This window comes from Natrix helvetica (assembly GCF_964273705.1).
Source record: "Natrix helvetica genome assembly, chromosome: 1".
Lineage (NCBI taxonomy): Eukaryota > Metazoa > Chordata > Lepidosauria > Squamata > Natricidae > Natrix > Natrix helvetica.
In genome coordinates this window covers 347,524,926-347,547,543 of record NC_138548.1, presented here as the reverse complement: position 1 = coordinate 347,547,543, position 22,618 = coordinate 347,524,926, and the positions used below count along the sequence as shown (strand labels likewise).

Sequence of the window (22,618 nt, the reverse complement as noted above, 5' to 3'; positions counted from 1 at the left end):
AAGATCAAAAATTGTTATATTATGATGTACCATTTCAGGTAACTGGTCGTTGCATACTAACAATGAGAGTTTTAGTAGCATACAGATACTATATTAATCAGATACTACTATTAATCAGACTATCTCTGAGTCTATGTCAAGGAAAAGTACCCCAAATAAAATAGAATATAATACTTTAGTGGCCAAGTGTGATTGGACACACAAGGAATTTGTCTTTGGTGCATATGCTGTCAGTGTACATAAAGAAAAATAAAATAGAATACATTCATCAAGAATCATGGAGGAGGAGCCAACGTCGCTATGAGACGGACATGCGATCTCAATGCTCTGAGATCGCTGCCGAAACTTTTATCGCTGGGTGGTCCAATCGGACCTAAACCGTCCTGCGGAGGCGGCGAATGGGAAGACTACGTCCTGCTGATCTCAGGGACACTGCAAAGTCCCTGATCAACCTAAGACAGTGATGGCGAACCTATGGCACGCATGCCACAGGTGGCACGCGGAGCCATTTGTCAGGCCCTGTCAGCTGGCCAGCGTGCATGCGTGTGCTGGCCAGCTGAGTTCACCCTTTTTTAAAGCCATATTTTGCCCTCCCCAGGCTCCAGAGGTTTCATAGGAGCCTGGGGAGGGCGAAAAGAGCCTCCCCCGCCCTGCCGTAGGCCCTCCGGAGGCTTCATGAGCTTCCCTGAAGCCTCCGGAGCACAAAAAAACAGCCCTACGGGCAAACCGGAAGTTTGGGAACAGACTTCCGGTTTGCTCGGAGGTTCGTTTTGACTGCTCCAGAGGCTTCAGGGAAGCATCCTGAAGGTCCCTGAAGCCTCCGGAGGGCTTCTGGGAGGGCGGGGGAGGCTGTTTTCGCCCTCCCCTGGCTCCTATGAAACCTCTGGAGCCTAGGGAGGACGAAAAAAGCATGCAAAAAATGAGGTGTCGCACCTGTAGTGTGCACATGCGCTCTGGGGGGGGTGTCGCGCATTGCATTATGGGTGCGGCACGCCAGCACATGCCCCCCCTTGCACTCCCCCCACTTATGGCACGCGAGCCAAAAAAGGTTCACCATCGCTGACCTAGGAGAAGATCTTCTAGCTGGTGATAAAAGCACAGCCCCATGGCTGATGAAGTTGGGACGGCTCTGAACAGAAGGAAACGGAAAGAGAAAGTGTTTACAGCTGGTGAGGAATTTTTACCGCTTTAAAAGAGACTGCCTACAAAAAACTTAACATTAATTTAAATCTGAAAACAGAAGAAATAAGCGGCAGAATTAAGCTTTGAATGGTTTTGGTCAGTGTGTTATCTTGCTCTTAAATGCTATTTTTATGGATGGAATTTATGCAAGCCTTTTAAAATGAATGGATTAATTTTTCTTCTTCTATCCTTTTTTTATTATTATTTTTGCAACCTATGGACTAAAATTCTCCTTCCTCATTACTACGTGTGTTTTCCTCTTTTTCTCCTCTATTTTACTCAAGAATTTGATTTTGATTTTTTTAACTTGGAATATAAAAGAAAAAAGAAAAGAAGGAAACAAAGATAATTCTAACAACAGAGGGAAAGTTAGTGCTGCTGCTCAGAGGCTGGAGGCTTGTGTATTGGGAACAAAGCACTTTCACTTTCCTCACTGAACAGTCTGGCTTGGCAATTCAAAGTCTCACAGTTTGTTTATAGAGTGTGATAAGAACCAAAGATGAATTGTTTACACAGGTGTCCTTTTGAACAATATCTCTAACCAGAGAAAGTGAAAAGAAGATTTTACTGTGAATTTATGTTTAACCTTGTAAAAATCCTTCAAGCCAGAGCAGCTGTATTTGTCAGCTGGAAATTATGGCACAACTTCAACAGCAGAAAGAAGCTTTAAGTTTGCAAAGATAATGTTTGAAATTCAGAAATTATCAAACACATTTGAGAGGATGGATAAGAAGTTGGAAAATCTAGAGCATCTAACAGTAAAATATGATGAAGAAGTTGGAGATGTTTATCAAGTGGAAAAAGTAGAGGTTAGAGTCCTAAAAACCGAAGAGATAAATGACCACAAAGAAATCAAATCCATTGATATCTATGGTGATTGGTTTATGTCTGGAAATGGAAAGAGTGGAATACGGAAAGAGGAATTAAATGGAGGGGAACTCTGCCCCAGATGGCAAGATACAGAAGAAGAAAAAACAAAAGAATTTATGGAGTTAAAGAGAGAAATTTTATTAGCAACATCATTGATAACACCACTGACAATTAAAGATAAGCTGATCAAGGAAACAGAAGAAGGCCATCGAAATTACATGAGAGACTCAATAAGCAATGAGTTGCAAAGAGGAGTCCATGCAAATTTGATTGAGATGATTAGAGGACTGATACCACAAATGGCAGAAGACATGAGATGGTTTTGCTACTGGAAAGATACAGGTTGATAGATGAAAGTGTATAATCTAAAACTAGTTAAATTTAGTGAAATTTAGTGACAATAGATATGGTTAAATAAACAACTAATAATGATAATAATGTATACATATTTATTGCTATGACAAGTAGTAATTGGATATGAATATTGAATGGTACTCATGAAAGGAAGATGAGAAATTATTTTGTTATATATAAAGGTTAATATATAAAGAACTAAGTTGAATTTAGCTAAGTTTTGATTATTGGGGGGGAAATGCTATGATAATGGATAGAGTTAAATGAAGGAGGGATAATGATAACAATGTGTGTGTGTGTGTGTGTGTGTATTTGTGTTACAACCCCTGGTATGCCCAAATATGGGAGGAAGCTCACTACTCCCTCTTTCTGTCCTTCAGCTCATCACAGAAAACCATCCAGGCAGAAAACCATATTTTTATTTTTAATGTTGCCTTTTTATATTCAGGTTCAAATCCCAGTAAGGGTATGGCTAGCTGATGAGAGCTAAATAGCTTGAAATGGATCTATACTAGTCTCCCTTTATTTATTTATCAGCACAAATACAATATGTATGTATGTATGTATGTATGTGTGTGTGTGTGTGTGTGTGTACACAACATAAGGAAATTGGATGTAAATTGTAAACAGTGATTTGGAAAGGAGGATTAGAAAATTTTGTTACTAAATATTATTGATGTGTAGTCAGAATAGGCCATAAGGATCCAGTGTTATTGGAGGATATTAGAAATAACAAATAAAATGCCAGTATGTGGTCAGGTTTTAAATCTCGGTACATTTTATGATGAAGAACATTTAAACAATTATAGTCAAATGAAAATGGAGGTATGATGATGGCAATATGTATAAAAATATCTGATTTAAAATACTTGAGTTAATAAGAATTTTGTGACGACAGTGGGAGAGACGGACGAAAGCTTTTTGTAACCAACTGATATACTTTGTACAGTGTGTAAAGAAGGAGGATTCTTTGTGTTGTGTTTGTTTTGAAAATTTAAAATAAAAAAAAACTTTTAATAAAAAAAGAATCATAAGATACCACACTTGGTGATAGTCATAGGCTACTAATAAGCAATCAATTATACTAGGAAACAAGTAAAACAATATAAATTTGAAAGATACAAGCAACATGGTTATAGACATAAGTGGAAAGAGATAGGTACTAGCAAAGAAGAGAAAGAACGTTGGTCCTTATCTGAACGTTTCTTTTCGGTGGACAAGAGGGAGGGGCAACTCCTGGGATATTCTCACAGCCTGATTGGTCCAGAAGACTGAGGGAAATCTCTTTTTAACCTCCTTCTTTCCCTGTGGTTCCCAGTTCCTCGAAGCCGCATGAGCCGAAGCATACTGTCAAACAAACAGACAACAGACAAGGGAACAACTTCCCCCCAGCCCCTCACCCCAACTGACTACCAACTATGTCTTAATAGGGGTGGGATGTCACCCCTTCATCTCGTCCACCGAAAAGAAACGTTCAGGTAAGGACCAACGTTCTTTTTCTGGTAGACTCAAGGGAGGGGCGACTTCTGGGACGTACCCAAGCTCAGTCCCTGGGAGGGAAACTAAGACTCGGGGGGGAGGGGCAGCCACTACCTGCTGTAGGACCCTATGGCCAAAGGACGCCTCAGCCGATGCAAAGGCATCCAGCCAGTAGTGGCGAATAAACGGAGTCGGGGAGGCCCAAGTGGCCGCCCGGCAAATGTCTTCGAACGGAACCCTCGTGGCCCACGCTGCTGTAGTAGCGGCACTCCATATGGAATGGGCCATGATCCCCGAGGGGGGAGGCCGGCCCGAGGACTCGTAGGCCATAGAGATCTCCTGTCATAACCACCTGCCAATGGTGGCTGAGGAAACTCTGGCTCCTAGGGAGCCCTGTTGGAATGAAATGAAGAGGGACCTCAGATCTACGGAAGGAAGACGTGCATCGGAGATAAATGCGCAAAGCACATCCAGCCTGTGCCAAAATCGCTCCCTCTCATGGAAGGGAGTCAGACAAAAATTGGGGAGGATGACCTCCTGCGCTCGATGGAAGGGCAAATTGACTTTAGGGAGAAATGTAGGATCCAACCTCAGGTGAAACTGGCAGAGGTCATCCTTAGATGCCAGAGCCCCTAACTCGGAGATGCGCCTGGCCGAAGTCACAGCGACAAGGAGCGCCACCTTGAGAGATAGAAACCTAAGGTGAACTATGCGCAAGGGCTCAAAGGGAGCCCCCGTCAGGGCCCTAAGTACAAGCGGCAGGTCCCAAGTTGAGCCCTCCCTCCCCTGAGGGAGAAGGGGGCCTCGCAGACTGAAGTCTAAGATCAGAAGAGTTTTTGGCCAGAGGAGGCCCCTGGGGTCTATGCTCCCTATAAGATTGCTGATCCCTCAAGGAAACTGCAGAGGCAACCCCATTTGAAATGGCAGAGGAAATAAGCCTCTTAATGCTCTCAGGGAGTAATTCCAGATCCTCAAACTCATCCTCAGAGTGTCCCAGATCAGGGCCTTATGGAGCTATGGTGCAGGCAGGAAGGAATCCCTTAGACGAACCCTCCAATGGGTCCTCAACCACCTCCCTTGAGCCATGAGGAGAGACAGGAGGGGAAGGGGAAATTTCCAAATTGCCTGCGTGCTCCAACGGAAGAGATAGAAGGGGAAGAGGGACTGAATCCCCTGGGGGGAGAAGCTGAATGAGCAGATTCTGGCCTCCAAAATGGCCAACAGAAGGCTCCGCGCGCTGCAAACAGCTTTTTTTACTTCAGCCGCGGCTCGAAAAGGCTTGCCATGGCTCGTCGGGATCGCATCCTACCGCATAAATCCCTGCGACCAATTCGCTCTCACAGGGAGGGACTCCTCCTGGTGCCGTCCACCAAGCAATGCCAACGGGCGGCGCCTAGGAGTAGAGCCTTCTCTGTGATGGGCCTAACCCTCTGGAATGACCTCCCCCCCGACATCAGAACCACCACCGACTTCCGCTTCTTCCGTCAAAAACTAAAGACTCACCTGTTTCGACTAGCCGGCTTGGCCCATTCATAGTCTTATCTTACCTCCTGGCAGATATTTTTAATTGGGAATTTCTAGGTCATTATTTTAACTTTAACTTTTTGGGGTATTTTTAGGGGTTATTTTTAAATACTGTTTTTTAATCGCTTTACTTTAAGATACAGTTTTTATACCCTCCTCATCTAAGTATTTAAGGATCTGTGTATTTATATATTTATTCTTATGTATTCCTTGTGTTTTAATTTGACTGTACACCGCCCCGAGTCCCTTTCGGGAGAGGGGGCGGTCTAGAAATTTAAAATAAAGTAAAGTAAAGTAAAGTTGCGACCAGGTGTGGCTTGCAGAATTGAATTAATAGCCTACAGCCTGATCGTTGCCTCTGGCCAGCAGCCCTTCCCGCGGAGCTGCGAAAAAGAGAGCCTGACACCCCCGCAGTTCCAGGGATCGGTCAGCGCTCCCGAAGAATACAGGAAGAGAGCAGAGCCAATTTGCTCTCCCCGTCTCTGCAAGTAGCAGCTCAGACGATTTGGAATTTAGAATAGCCAATATATACATCTAATCAATTTCAATTTTTACTCACTCTGGGAACTCAAACAGTGCTTGGACCAAAAGACTGAGAACAACTGGGAACCACAGGGAAAGGAGGAGGTTAAAAAGAGATTTCCCTCAGTCTTCTGGACCAATCAGGCTGTGAGAATATCCCAGGAGTTGCCCCTCCCTCGAGTCTACCGGAAAGGAATAATAGTAACAGCCTTACTAAATAGTTGGACACTGTTGTGGGAATTAGTTTTTTAGCAGAGTGATGGCATGGGGCGGAAAACTGTCCTTGTGTCTAGTTGTTCTGGTATGCAGTGCCCTATAGCGTCATTTTGAGGGTAGAAGTTGAAATAATTTATGTCCAGGATGCGAGGGGGTCGGTAAATATTTTCACGGCCCTCTTTTTGACTCGTGCAGTGTACAGGTCCTCAATGGAAGGCAGCTTTGTAGCAACTGGGTTTTTTTCTGCAGTTCTAACTATCAGTTGACGTCTGTCTTTTTTTGGTTGCAGAGCCAAACCAGACAGTTATAGAGGTGCTGATGATGACAGACTCAATCATTCCTCTGTAGAACAGAATCAGCAGCTCTTTGGGCAGTTTGGACTTTCTGAGGTGGCACAGAAAGAACATTCTTTGCCACCACATTTAAGAACTGTCCTCCCAGAGCCTCATCCACATTCTTTTTTTATACATTAAGTAAATCATAACATGGACTATGCCAGTGGTGGGTTTCAAAAAATTTTAGAACCTCTTCTGTAGGTGTGGCCTGCTTTGTGGGAGTGGCTTGCCGGCCATGTGACTGGGTGGGAGTGGCCAACTTGTAAAATGTGGTGAAACTCACTTAACAAGGCTCTTGCTTAGCAACCAAAACATTGGCTCAGAAACTCTGGCATTGAAGTGTGTAAGTCTTAAAGCTGTCAAGTTACAAGACCCTTGCACCCCTAACCCTTTAGAAAAGAAAAACCCCAGGGGTGTTCAAACTTGACAGCTTTAAGACTTATGGACTTCAACTCCCAGAATTCCTCCTTTCACTCTTCATCTTGATGATGTGCGGACGGGCAGGGGGACGGAGCTGGAACCGGTTCTAAACGGCACGGTAGATTTGTGGAACCTCTTCTATAGACGAGGTTAGAACTGGCAGGAACCCACCCCTGGACTATGCCATGGGGAGAGATCTAGCAGGTATCTCAGCTCCAATTTAATTTGAATTAGTTGGACCATAGCCACATTTCTTATTAGATTTCTAGAAGTCAGCAATCACTACAGGTGATCGAACATAATTGAGCCAAAAAATGTCTGTTGCTAAGTCAGACATTTGTTAAATGAGTTTTGCCCCATTTTATGACCTTTCTCGCCTCCCTGCCCTTGTGCAATTAGTAACTGCAGTTGCTAAGTGAATCTGGCTTCCTCGTTGACTTTCAGATGGTCGCATAAGGGGATCAAATGGATCCCAGGATGCAGTGGGATGAATGTAGGTCAATTGCCAAGTGTCTGGATTTTGATCACATGACCCTGGGGGTGCTGAAAAGGTTGTTAAGTGTGAAAAACGTCGTAAGTCACTTTTCTCAGTGACGTTGTGACTTTGAACGGTCACTACATGAACCGTTGCAAGGACTACCTGTATTATGTTTCTTTATACTGTAGCAGGAAGATAATGGTACAACCAAAGAATCAGTAATCACCACCCCAAAGATACTACATTTTAACATTTCTAGAAAGCGTACATCACTTGTATAGAATAACCTGAAGAACGATAGGGGACAAATGAGACAAGAGAGGATGGAAAGGAATTAATGGTTTTGTATATTGTTTATTTCCATCCGGAGGGTGAAGAAAAGAAAAGGGTTAGGGCAGGAATGGGGAATTTGTAGTCCTCCAGATCTGACTGAACCAAAACTCTCATTATTCTCTGCCGCCAGCCATGCTGACACCCCATATATTAGGGGTGTCAAACTCAGGGGCCAGATCTGGCCCATCGGGTGCTTACATCTGGCTCATGGGGCCACCCAGGAAACAGCAAAGGACCGGCCCGTGGAGCCTCTGCCAGCGAAAACGGAGCTTGGGAGGGCCGAATGCAGCCCTTGTGAGCTCTGTTTTTACTGGCAGAGGGCTGCAGGAGGCTGTCGCAGCTGAAAACGGAGCTCGGGAGCCCATTTTCGCTTGCAAAGTGCTTGGGCCGCCATAGGCACCCCCGACACAAGTGATGTCAAGCTGGCCATGCCCACTCCGGCCCCCCGAGGTCAAACACAACCCTGATGCGGCCCTCAGTGAAATCAAGTTTGACACCCCTGTCCTACTGATAGTCTTGCTGATGAAACGGCCTACTGGTGATTCAGACCTTTGACAGAGAAGAAGCTTTTCTCCCTCCTTTCAAAATAATATCCCATTCCAGACTGAATCTCGTCCCTGAATAAGGCAAAAATGCTAGAATCTTGTGTGATTTTGGATGCTGTTTTTCTAAGCCCTTCTATCTATCTATCTATCTATCTATCTATCTATCTATCTATCTATCTATCTATCATCTATCTATCTATCTATCTATCATCTATCTATCTATCTATCTATCTATCTATCTATCTATCTATCTATCTATCTATCTATCTATCTATCTATCTATCATCTATATAATATAATATAATGCATGAACTTAGAAGTTCCAATCCACCTCTAAGGGGAAAAAAATGCGATCACATGAATGACCTTTAACTTGATCCATTATTCTTTTGTTGCATCTTCATGCCACAGAGATGCCGGGGCTGGACTTCCGGTTCCGGCGGCTACGGCGACAGGCAAGCCTTTGCCTGCTCCCGCTCTCCCGGTGGGCTTCCCCCGCTTCTGGGGGGGCACAGGACGCCCCGGAGAGGTGTCCTGCCGAGGGAACGGCTCGCGGAGGGTCCTGGCGTCGGCGGCGGCTGGCGGGGGCTTCTCCGCTTCGTTCTAGGCACCGGGGAGCAGTCTCGGAGGGCGCCCGTGCGCGCGCGCCTCGCCCCATGCCGATCGGAGAACGCGCTATTGAACGAAGCAGCGGCAATGTGGTGAGAGGCTTCCCTTCTCCATTCCCTCTATCTTGAATTTATGGACTTTTCAGCATCTTTTTAAAAAAAAAAGTTAAACTTTCGGACTTTTGCTAGAGGTGCGGCTAGAGGGAGGGGGATTTCCCCCCCCTCCCTTGGACAAGCGGCTTGAGAAGATTTTGCTTTCGCCCTCAGGGGAAGGAGGAGGGGGGAGAGCCAACTAATGATGCCTCACCCTCATAAAAGTGACTTTCATTGGACTTAGCTCCAGAATCTATGGGTGAACTGAGAACTTTCTGAACTTTTAAAACTTTATTATGCCTCTGAGCCCAAAGCTGGCAGGGCAAGATGGCACACTTCCGTTGTCTTCATGAACTGTGAAACCTGACTCCACCTTTAAAATTCAGGCTTCCGGTCTTTGTCTCCGAGACACCCAGAGGAATCTCTTGTGGATTGTTCTTTTCTGAACTCTTTGGGGAAAAAATTTTCATCTATTGCTAGACTGACTAAAGAAATCCCCATCTGTTTGGATCCTCTGCCTTCTGGACTCGCCTGCCTGCTCTACTTCTCCAGCTGCCCAGTCTCTATTTTGACTGATTTCCTTGCTTTAAAAACCATGTCTCCAAAAAGACCACCTCCTGGAAAGCCTGGATTTGCTACTTCTGCCCCAACGTCTGCAACGTCTAGCCCAGCTACACAGTCAAAGATAACAGAACTGATGCAACCCAAGACTACAGAGATAGACTTTCAACAAATGCTTCAACAAATTCTACAGGGCCAGGAGGAAATTAAGAAACAGTTAAGGGAAATGAAAGATGAAATTAAACAGAACCAAGCTCAAATCTTTAAGAACTCACAGAGACTGGACCTTGTGGAGGGTGGGGTGGCGGAGGCGAGGGGGGGAGTAGAGGCTTTACAGAAGGGGAACAAAGAACTTGACATCCAACAAATGAAAATAGAGTTTGAGAGAATGTCCTTTTATCTTAGATTTCAAAATGTAATAGAAGCAGATGGGGAAAATATAAGGGACATTATGACTAATATTCTAGCTGAATACATACACAAAGATAAACAGCAGATGGAATGGGAGATAGACCTAGCTTATAGAGTGAATTCAGCATATGCCAGAACACATAATGTACCCAGGGAGGTTCACATTAAATTCCTTAGGAAAACCACAAGAGATGAAATTCTGGGTGTGCAAAGGGGGCAAACATTGACATACTGTGACAGGGAGATAACCATTCTAAAGCAGATTCCCAAAAAAATTAGGGAAAAAAGGAAAAATTATTCGCAATTGGCGAATAAATTATACCAGAAGGGGGTGTGGTTTAGATGGTTGATGCCTGAAGGTATGCTGATATTCTGGGAGGAGACAAGAATCAGAATTAATACTCCCATAGAGGCACAGGCCTTTATGGAAAAAAATAAAGCCAACCTAGAAAAAACAGAAGACACCACAACGGTCACGCAGGACACGGGAGGGGCCGGAGCTCTGCCAGCGGGGGGTGAAGGGGCAACACCAAGAAAGCTCAGATCACAAAAATAAATAAGAAAATCACAATGTTATAAACAGACCGAAAGTAAAAATGAATTTATAACTAGACTATATATTATAATTATATAAATTGATTGAAAATTATTCTTTCTAGAATTAAGATGCTGACTTTTTATTATGTATTAAGATTTGATATTTTGATGTAATCTAGGAGTTTGGAGGGAGGGGGCGTCTGCCGCATTTGCAACTGCCAAAATTTGTAATTCCACCTACCCTTTTCCACATAAATGTTTTTAAAAAAACCAATAAAACTTTTTGAAAAAAAAAAAAAAAGAGATGCCGGGGCTGTTCTAATTTTATCAATGACTCATCTCTTTCTCCCCCACATAAGCACTTTTTAATTTAATTTTCATGGATTGGATGCGCTTCTGCTTTTGAAAACATCAGTGAGTTTCCTTCGCTGCAGACGTTGGCCTTCCTTTTGTTTTTTTCCACTTCAATCCGTTATTTATTCATTTTCTTTATTTAGTTTGTCACTTATGTACAAGATAACAGGAATACAAATAAACATGAATAAGAATACATGAAATGGGTACAAATAAACGGGGACAGTAGGACAGGGATGTTAGGCACGCTGGTGCGCTTATGCTTAACGGTCCAGGAAATTTCAGTTTTCAAACAATATTTGAAAATGAGTGTTTGCTTTAAAACACACAAACCTTTTCAGAGTTGCAAGGGTCCCAAAGTGGAAACTGGGACCCAAAATAGGTTGGGCCCTACCATTCTGGCTCTACAAAAACTCCCATGATTCCTATTTTTCAGCCTTGGCAACTTAACATGTGTGGACTTCAACTACCAGAATTCCACAGCCAACATGGCTAGCTGGGGAATTCTGGGAGTCGAAGTCCACACATCTGCTAGACATATAGTCCTTGACTTACAATCCTTTGACGTTCCAATAGACCTACTTGGGGAGAGGGGAGTATTTTGAACCCAGTTTCGAAGTTCTGATGGTTGTTTCCCCCCACATACAAATACGTCTTCAAGCACTCAGCAACCAGGCCACATTTATTGCCATTTGCAAAAATCAAGATGGCGTTCACAACGATGTGATCAAAGCCCAGCCGCCTTTTGTGTATACATCAATATGGAGGTGGGGTTTGGATCACGAGTTGTAGGCATCTGGGCGTTTTGGATCTCCAATGCAGACGCACTTAATTGAGAATCTCTTGATCACAGAAGACAGAAAAGCACAAAAAATCAGTAAGAATTAAAGATACCCCCCTCCCAAAAGAATAAATCAATTCTGGGACCTACTACCCAAAAGGATAATACGTTCTTTGGGGGTGTATCCAGGGGTGCGCTTCAAAAATTGCAGCAATGGGTTCGCTTCCCTGTTGTTGGGTGGGTGTGGCCATGGTGGGCGTGGCCTAGTTGGCCTCCTGCATCACGGCGGAAGCCCTCCGGAAGCCAGAAACAGGCTCGTTTTCGGACTTCCGGAACCCCTGGTAGGCCCGTTTCCCACCCTCCCTGAGCCGCCTCATGGGCCATACACTTAGCTGGCATAATGAACAGGCCGTGTGAAGACTCCTTGGAAGGGCAGGGTGGAATGGGCATGGCCAGCCAGGGGTGGCATTTGGGGGTTCGCCAAACTGGGCAGAATCCTAGCTAGAGGATCGCCTGAACCTGTGCAAACCCCCAGCAGCCCATCCCTGGCATATACAATGTAGACCCAGATATGACACATGCATTTTTGAAGCAATCCTACATATGCAATCTGGGAAAACAGGTTTGTGAAATCTGGGATGGAGGGAAAGCTTCTTCGTTGGTCCGAACGCACTGCACTTAAATCCATTTCCCGGGAGGGGCACGGCACTCTACACAATGCTTATGGGCACTGATCCAGCAGCTGGCATTCCTCTTGGCGTATCGCTGCTTTTAAGGTTGTGTAACAATTTAAGTGAATCTTAAACCAAAATGGAAAAGGAAGGCTGCAAATCCTCAACCCTCCTGGCCTTTCCCAAAGCTTTAAAAAAAAACTTGGCTGGGTAGCCGAGTCCCATTTCTTGGCTTTACTCTAGGCTGGTTTAATTCTCTTTGGCTGCTTGCATTATTTCGGATGTTTTTCATTGTTTTAAATGTCCTTGTGGTTTTAAATTGTTTTTATGGGTTTGGAACCATAAGCCGACCACAGCCATTGGTTGAGATGGGCAGCTACAGAAATAGCACGTGAAATAATAAATCAAATCAAAATATCCAAGGAAGTATCCAACCAAGTATCCCGCTTTTCTTTCCTGAAATGTTACAGAAGCACAAGGGTGGGGATAGTGGTGGGGGGGAGAGGGGATGAAGCCTAGGAGAGGGGAGCTAGGGCAGGGAAGAAAATGACCACTTGCGTCCATAAGTGGCTCTTTTATAGTATAGCCCAGAGTTGGCGAATCTTTTCGGCACCGAGTACTAAAATGGAAGCAAGTGTGTGCCGAACACTGGAAGAGCACATGCGCGTGTTGGGAAGATGATCTTCCAGTTTTTGGCATGCACATGCACATCGGCCAGCTGGTCTTTGTACATGCATGCATGCATGCCAGAAATCGGAAGACTAGGTGGCCAGTGCGCATGCATGCACCAGAAACCGGAAGATCATCTTCCCAGCATGCGCATGTGCCCTGGCGGCTGCTTTTCTGGTTTCTGTTGCTCCCATGTGCATGAAGAGCCAGCCGGAACCCAGAAGAGCAATGAGCAATGTCTCGCATGCCCAGAGAGATGGCTCTGCGTGCCACTTCTGGCACGCATGTCAGGGCAGCCTCCATCAGTAACCAAGAAAGAAACCACTCAACTCCATATTTCAGAATTAAGAGTACTTTTACTGGTTATGAGTAGATAGCAGCTAGGCAAAGCAAGATCTGAGGCAAAAGCGCGCGTAATCATCGATATCAATATGTGACCCAACTCCCTCCCCCTAGTAACCCCATCCCCCAGTCCAATCCGACCACCCCACAGGTGTCACGTGGGCTGCATCTTCAAAACCCATCATCAGGTTGGTATGCCGGACAGTTGGCCTTGGTGGCAATTCCACTATCTGCAGCATACGCAGTAGATGGTGAGAAAACCACTCCCTTCTTAATTCACTCCTGTGCTGAAGCTTCCCCTCCCAAATACCATGTCATCCCCCCCACTCCCCGTTTCAATGGCAGCCGAAAGCAAGCAGCAAAGCAGAGGCTGACACATGTGCCATAGGTTCGCCCTCACGGGTATAGCCTTTATTGTCATTGTACAAAAGAAATACAACAAAATTGGTCTTTTGCTGCAGCTATTCTTAACTGACCTCCTATTTGAGGAATGGACAGGTTTCTCCTGGTGGTTTTTGTGTGGGACTCCTCAGGACAAGCTCCAATAATATTACTCTCCCCAAAAGATGGGAGAGTTTTAGAGTAAGGACAACCTGTTTCAAGAGGACTTACAATCTTGAAATCCCACTGTCAACCCTGAAGCTGGCTTGACTGAGGCCATTTTGAGACTTCAGTGCTGACACACCAGAGAAGAGGGAAAGTGGAGAGGAGAGCAGAGATAATTGGAGTGTTGTAGCCAAAACAAAACTCTTTCTCGTGGGAACCAAGGACATTCCTGCTCGGAAGGAGGGGACTGAAGTCACTTAGCAACTGGACAGTATCCTGATTGGACCATGTGCCCGATTCTTTTCAGAAAGGGACAAACTTTCCCTTTTAATCAGGTGAAAACCGCGGGAATATTCAGAGTTGGTTTTCATCAGCTTGCGCCAATATGTTATTTCCTAATAAATTGTTCTTTGAGGAATTTGACTGCCTCGGAGTTCTCTTTGCTATGGATGTATTACTTGGAACCCTGGCACCCACAGCATTCTTACATCACTCTGGATGTACAAATGATGACATACACCTATCCTCTTCCTGGACATGATTATGTACAGGTAGTCCTCAAGTTACGACCACGATTGAGCCCAACATTTACGTATGTCATTAAATGAGAAATCTGTTAAGTGAGTTTTGCCCCCATTTTACGACTTTTCTCATCACATTTGTTAAATGAATCACTGCAGTTGTTCAATTAGTAACACAGTTGTTAAGTAAATCTGGTTTCCCCATTGACTTCGGTGGTCAGAAGGTTGCAAAATGATGGTCACATGACCCCCCCAGGACACTGCAACCATCACAAATCTGAGTCAGTTGTCAAGCATCCGAATGTAAATCGTGGGTGGAAGCATGGGGTAACCCTAACCCCAACCCTAAACCTAAGTGAACTGTTGTAAGTTGAGGACTTCCTGTATGCACAAAGTGGCCAAATCAGCTAGGATTCCAACTGGAAGATGTTATAGGTGGTAGGATTGATGGAAGCAGCAGATAGCTGGATAGATGTCCAGTTGGTGTCCAGCTACAGCACTGTTTCTTAATCTTAGCAACTTGAAGATATATGGATCTCAACTCCCAGAATTCCCCATGCTGTTTGGGGGATTCTGGGAATTCAAGTTCAAATATCTTAAAAGGTAAAGGTTCCCCACACAAATATGTGCTAGTCATTCCCAACTCTAGGGGGCAGTGCTCATCTCCGTTTCAAAGCCGAAGACGTCTCCATGGTCAAGTGGCCGGCATGACTAAACGCCAAAGGCGCACGGAGCGCTGTTACCTTCCCACCAAAGGTGGTTCCTATTTTTCTACTTGCTTTTTTACATGCTTTCGAACTGCTAGGTTGGCAGAAGCTGGGACAAGTAACGGGAGCTCACTCCGTTACGCGGGGCTAGGGATTCGAACTGCCAAACTGCCGACCTTTCTGGTCAACAAGCTTAGCATCTTAGCCACTGAGCCACCATGCCCCCCTATTCAAATATCTTAAAAGTGGCTAAAGTTGAGAATCACTGAGACAGAGGGATGGATGGATTGACAGGGAAACGGATGGTTGGATGGATTGGCAGCTGTATTTTTTTTTTTCTAAAATGTGCTTATTGGGCCATTTTGACATTTTGGTTTTGACATGAGATTCAGAAGCATTTTCAAGAAATACTTCTTGTTGACGGAGGAGGGCATTTTATTCCGTGCCTGGTTAGGGCTGTTCAACATGAAAAGCCATTTAGAGAACAAAAGGAAGCATAATGTTTACAAGCATCACGTTTCTTGTATGAAGTGGTACCCGTCTCGGAGCTCTTCACACGGAGCTCCCACTGAAGGAAAAGGTGGTATTAAGGTTTCCCACTATGTACTCTGTGAAAAGAAATCCCCTTTCCTTTCAGACCAAACCCACTCCTCTGTGGCCCTCAGCTTTAAGAGACAAGGATGATATGGAACTTGTGCAATGTAATCTTGGTGGGTTGGGCATCCGCAGACACCTATAAGCGGCACTGGAGGAGAAGGAGGAGGAGGAGGATGGGCCGGGAAGGGAGGGCGAGACAGGATCCCAATTGCCAAGGCAACCGAACTGCACTGCAGAAACACAAGGGTGCAATTAATCCCAGATCCTCCTCCAGCAGAACAGATGGGACCTTCTTCTGACATCGCCAGCTAGTTCAACCTTCTCCAGGGTGGTTCTCTCCAGATTCCCAGCCTACATTTCTCCAAGGCCAAACTAGTAGATAAAATTATCAGTGGTTACACTGGTTGGTAACACACACACACACACACACCAACAATTCTTGCTAATATCCTTGGAGTAGATTAAACCATAGAATCATAGGGCTGAAAGGGACCTTGAAGGTCTTCTAGTCCAGCGGTCAACAACTGGTGGTCTGCAAGAAATTTTTGGTGGTCCGCAGAGAAATTACATTGCATTTTTTATATTGCAATAAATCAGGAGTCCTCAAACTACGGCCCCTGGGCTGGATACATGCAATTAATGCTTGTGTTGCTGCAGAAAGTCTCCCACTTCGGGGTCTTTTTATGCGGGTCGGAAGGGGGCAGAAATTCCAACTTGGGATCTGCTTCAACCTGCTGGTGTGGGGCTTTGGGTGAAGGCTGGAGGGAAGCACTGCAGGTGGCAAAGAGCTGGAGGTCCTTGTTCCAGGAGGACTGCATCATGGCCTGGAACTGGCTGACCATCTCAGCCCAGTGAACTTCCAGGGGCCGATACCTGGCCTTTCGCACTCTCACCAGTCTTCCCTCTGCTTGGAAAGCCTATGCTCGTAGTCCTCAGTGAGTGCTTCTGCTGAGCCTCCTTCTTGGTCAGATCCAATTTGAACTGAGCTGTTTTGCCAACTCTTTCTCGTGGTGGCTGCTTAGTTCCAACAACTGCATCCTATTGAGGCCCTAAGGAGCCCGAGTGGGCAGGCAAGGAGTGGCTCGAAGGGGAGGGGTGAGTAGAGGCTGGCCAGGCGCCCCTCAACATGAGTGACATCAAGTTGGCCACGCCCATCCAGTCACATGACCACTTAGCCACGTCCACCCAGCCAGTCATTAGATAATTTTAGTGGTCCATGGGATTTAAAATTATGAATTAGTGGTCCCTGAGGTACGAAAGTTTGGGGACTCCTGTTCTAGTCCAATCCCATGCTCAAGACGGGAGCCTTATACCATCCCAGTGTTGTTATTCTGTGTCATGTGGGTATATGCATAACTACTATAAGTTACTACAGTAGTAAAACTTGTCCCAGCCTAGTAGGGATCATTTTGGTAGTAACAGGGACGCTTAGGGGCTGAGCTTGTCGATCAGAAAGGTTGGCAGTTCGGTGGTTCAAATCCCTAGTGCCGCATAAGGGAGTGAGTTCCCATTACTTGTCCCAGCCTCTGCCAACCTAGCAGTTCAAAAGCATGTAAAAATGCAAGTAGAAAATTAGGAACCACTTTTGGTGAGAAGGTAACAGCGTTCCATGCACCTTCGGTGTTTAGTCATGCCGTCTGCATGACCATAGAGACGTCTTCAGACAGCACTGGCTCTTTGGCTTTGAAATGGAGATGAGCACCACCCCCTAAAGTCGGGAAAGACTAGCACATATGTGCGAGGGGAACCTATATCTTTACTTTGCTAGTAACACCAGTAACACAATTCACACTGTACATGAGTTCACTATATGCACCATTGAGGACCTGCAAGACATTTTCTATATACAACTTGTCTTATATGATCCCTTAAACTACAGGGTCAAGGAAAAGTCACGAAAGAGTCTTAACCAGGTGTGATGGTTCTTTTCACAACAGGTAAGCCCGAGTATAGATGCATTTGCTCACAATGGAGGCGAACTGAGAAACAATTAAGTCAGAGGTGACTATTTCCATCTCTCCTGAGATGAAAAAAAAAATCACAAAATGCATTGCATGGATGTGATCGCAATTTCCTAGGGGGAAATATTAAAAAGGCAACATCAGTAAAGCCAACGTTGCAAAATATGCACAGCAGTTCCTTTACTAGTGTTTGCTTACTTTGATATTTTTTTTAAAGAAAACAAAGTTTGCTACTGATAAAAAAAATAGTTGGGATAATTTAATAAGTTAAATCAGGTCTTAGTTTTGCTGACACATTTTTCCCCCTGTGTTCCTAAGTTTAGCAACCACGAATTATCCAGCTGTAAGGTTTTTCAAGAACAAAATCCTGCTGGTTTCTATGACAATACTGCATCAATTAAAGCAGTGGTTCTCAACCTGTGGGTTGGGACCCCTTTGGGGGTCGAATGACCCTTTCACAGGGGTTGCCTAAGACCATCGGAAAACACATATTTTTGATGGTCTTAGGAACCGAGACACAAATTTTATGGTTGGGGGTCACCACAACATGAGGAACTGTATTAAAGGGCATTGGGAAGGTTGAAAACCACTAAACTAAAGGTTAACATTGTTAGAAGGAAAAGGAAAGAGTATAAAGTTGGTTTATTTGGTCAAGGTTAAAATAATTGAAAGAAGTGAATTTAATTATACTTTAAATACTTTAAAAGTTGATCTTTTATGCTTATAGATAAAGGATGGCATGTGAGATGAAGAGATAACTGTTTCTAACTTTAGGAAGAGTTTACGAGCTTTATGAAGAGTTTACAAACTTAACTATGAAATCTTATTTCTAATGAAAGTGAAGCATTACTAAAAATTCTGTCCTGTAATAGAGACTGAAAGTCACTTCTTCATATATTTTTAATCTGTATTCAAGATACATTATATATTGCTAACAACCTGCCTTCCATTGAGGACCTGTATACTGCACGAGTCAAAAAGGAGCTGTGGGAATATCTACAGACTCTTCACATCCTGGACATGAATTTTTTCAACCTTTACACTCAAAACGACGCTATAGGGCACTGCACACCAGAAGAACTAGACACAAGGACAGTTTTTTCCTGAATGCCATCACTCTGCTAAACTAATTGTCACAACACTGTCAAACTATTACCAATCTCCTTTTTTATAACTTTGTTGCTTATACCTTTATGATTTATATTGTTTTATTTAGTTTCTTCATATAATTTATGTTGATTGCTTATTTAGTATCCTATGACTATCACTAAGTGTTGTATCTTATGATTCATGATGAATGTAGTTTTATGTTGACGAGGATCGTGATTTATCACTTATAACTTTTATGTACAGTGAGAGCTTATGCACCGAAGACAAATTCCTTGTGTGTCCAATCATACTTGGCTAATAAAGAATTATTTCTATTCTATTCTATTCTATTCTATTCCTTCTTTCTTGCCCTCTTTCTTCTTTCTAATCTCTTCTCTTTATTTAAATTTAATTTGTATCCGTTTTTACTATTGCAATCCAAATCCTTAATACAAATTGTTAGAAGGAAAAGGAAAGAGTATAAAGTTGGTTTATTTGATCAAGGTTAAAATAATTGAAAGAAGTAAATTTAAAATGAAACCCTCCAGGGGCAAGAGTTAATCGAATGCCTGCTTCATAAACCTAAGTGAAACATTTATATTCCCAACCAAATTTGTACAAGACCTTTTGTCTGGTTGCTAATAACACTTCACAACGGCCTCCAAGCTGCTGTGCAGCTGCATTCTCAAAGAAAAACAGTGTATTTGCAAGAGAACCAACATCCTTTACAGATTTAAACTTCACATTAGCCATGTATAAATGTTACCTCGTCTCGCCGCGTGGGCATCCATGGCCGAGTGAGGAGCACAGTATCTCCCTGGATGACTGCCAGATCCCCCACCAGTGTGGCATAGGGGAAGCCCTCGTCTGCCGGCAGTTCAATGACTTGCAGCCCTAGCTTTTGGCGCAGTATGCCAGTGTAGACCCCGTACTGTCGGTGAGCCTTGGCTAGGTCCACCGGATCAGCCCCACTGTCAGATCCATCCGCTGTGGTCTCCGCTGTGGCAAAGGAGGAAGGAATGCAGCGGACGATGGCGTGGGTGTACTTGCCAAAGGAGGAGACGCTGGCCATGTTCTGCAGGAAGACAGAAGAAATACAACCATTAGGATGAAATGGGCCCCATTTTTCAATCAGAGAGAAGTTCCGCATCAACAGATCTTCTGCAGTGACCAGCAATGACTTCCCGTATTTTTCAGAGTATAAGACACACCAAGATTTTGAAGAGGTAAATTTTTTTTAAAAAGTTTTTGCACTCTGCTGACTTGTTTGTTTGTTTGTTTGTTTATTGGACTTCCCAAACTCTCTGCATGCCTCATTTTTTTGTGAAAAATGGGGCATGCAGAGAGTTTGAGAGGCCTGCAAAGTGCTCCTGGGGGTTGGTGGGGGCAAAAATGAGCAAAAAACGGGCAGTTTTTTGCCAAAAAAGGGCATGCATAGCCTTTAGGATGCTTGTAGTGTGCTCCTGGGGACTGGGAGGGGGGCAAAAATGAGCAAAAAATGACCCATTTTTTCGCTCATTTTTGCCCTCCCAAGCCCCCAGGAGCAATTTGCGGTCCTCCCAAACTCTCTGCATGCCCCATTTTTGTGAAGGAGGCAGGGTTTCGGGAGTCCAAAAATGCTTTATTCAGTATAAGACGCACCCAGATTTTCACCCTCTTTTGGGGGGGGTGCACCTTATACTCCGAAAAATACGGCAATTCTGCACCTAAAACAGTAGGAAGCTCTATTGTTGGCCACAAAGAGTTTAATTTTTGTCAAGTCAAGTGGAAAAATTGCAAGATTAATGCAAGATTTCATAGATGACTCACGCCAGCAGAGAGCCTAAATCTACTGGGAAGGCAACTATATTTTCTGGATGCAAGAATATTCTCCCAGTAATATTTTTTGAGAAATACTAACGGACGGAGCTGAACCAAACAATAGGTGGGGCCACTCTTTCTAAAAATAAGTGGAAATCCTTCTTTCTTTCGCTCTGTCTTTTCTTGTATTTGCTACAGCTTGTCCCCAACTTACAATTCTTCATTGAGTGACCTAATCAATGTCTCACTTAACAAGATAAATTTTGGGCTCAGTTGTGGTCATAAATCAAGGACTACCTGTACATGCCCAGATTGATGTGAACTGCATAATAGGGGCAGTCCTCGGCTTACAACTGTTCGCTTAGTGACTGTTACAACAGCACTGAAAAAAGTAACTTATGACCATTTTTCACTCTTTTGACCGTTGAAGCATCCCCGTGGTCATATGATTGACATTCGGATGCTTAACAACTGACTCACATTTATGACGGTCGCAGTGTCCCACGGAGTCACGTGATCCCCTTTTGCGACCTTCCGACAAGCAAAGTCGATGGGGAAACGAAGATTCCCTTAGCAACCATGTTACTAACTTAACAGCTGCAGTGATTCACTTAACAGCTGCGGTAATAAAGGTCGTAAATTGAGGCAGTACTCACTTAACAACTGTCTTGCTTAGCAACAGAAATGTGGACCTCAATTGGGCTCGTAAATCAAGGATTATCTGTATTCTGATAAGCCACAGAAATCCAGTGTTTGAAGCCAAGGTCTTCCAATCCTAAGACATTTACTCAAGAAACTTTACTTCAAGTTTAGGACTTATACATTTCTCAAGATTTCCCAAGAACTGAGTTCCAGCATCTTCCCATGTACTTGAGCTATGTGACAACACTGATATATTTTCGGCGAAATGGACTTGGCCCATTCTCTAGGACAGGGGTCAGCAATCTGTGGCTATAGAGCCTCATGTGGCTCTTTCATCCCTCTGCTGCGGCTCCCTGTTGCCAGTCATCTCCTCAATTGATAGGGCTTTCGGTTAGGACAGGTAGAGGAAAAAGGATGCCGTGCTAGGAGGAGACTCTATGGGGAACTGGACTTCTGGTCAGCTCCAGAATTGAATGGGGGGCTTCCGGTTAGCCCCTTTGTGGCTCTTTGAGTGTTGTCAACCCCTGCTCTAGAAGCTAGGACATTTCTCAAGAGCTGGGAGAGATGTGCTCATCTCCCACCGGGCAAAGGGTGTGGGATAGCAAAGTTGAGAAGAATGCAATTGCTTTCTCCATCTCCTTCAGCAGATGTCTTCAGGAAGGGGGAGGTTTATAGCTCATTCAGCTCCAGATCAATACTCTCAGCCGTTATACACTTCCTGAGAGGCTCCTTCAAAAGGCCAATCACTAAAGACCAGAAGATTGCACCTATCCAACCAATTCGATTCCTATTTGCAAAAGAAGCCAATAAAGGATCAAGGAGCTGTCCGAGGGAGAGAGACTGCCAACTTATGGACATCATCCAATTGATCAGACAGAAAGCTAGCTCAGGGTTTCTCCCATCCTCAACAACATTAGGATGTGTGGACCTTACGATGTGTGGACTTCAACTCATGCCGTCATGCTGGCTGGATAATTCTGGGAGTTGAAGTCTACGCATCTTAAAGTTACTGAGATCTGAGAAACCCTCGGCTAGAGAACTGGCGTCAGGCCTTAACCATTCCACTGTTGGAGAAACTCAGTTTTCTTCCAAAGACAAAAAAAAAAATGTCAGCCAAATATCCCATCCATTTTTTAAAAATGACAACTTAGACGAACACATTCCAAGACACAGCAGGCAGGCAATGCCAGGCAACCTTGGGAGGCTCGGTACAAATCTCAGGGGGTCCACAAGCACGACTTCCACAACCCAAAAATACTCCTGTCATCCTCTAGTCTAGTAGGACTGGAACAATTTGTGCAGGTTATTCAAAACTGGTCTGATGACTGTTGTCACAGTAAATACGTTGCAAAGGTCTGCCTCTCCTTGGGACAGAGCTCAATACTCTTTGTTAAAAGTAAAGGTTCCCCTCGCACCTATGTGCTAGTCGTTCCCGACTCTCGGGGGCGGTGTTCATCTCTGTTTCAAAGC

The 22,618-nt window shown here is 44.3% G+C and overlaps 1 protein-coding gene across 1 annotated transcript in view; it reads right to left on the bottom strand.

Annotated features, from left to right (window-relative positions):
* Positions 1 to 22,618, bottom strand: part of DDAH2 (DDAH family member 2, ADMA-independent) — a 56,859-nt gene that overhangs the window by 17,887 nt on the left and 16,354 nt on the right. The window contains exon 2 of the mRNA XM_081934216.1: positions 19,473 to 19,781. Within this exon, the coding sequence (XP_081790342.1) occupies positions 19,473 to 19,778 (306 nt within the window). The 5' untranslated portion in view covers positions 19,779 to 19,781. The remainder of the gene's footprint in view (positions 1 to 19,472; positions 19,782 to 22,618) is intronic.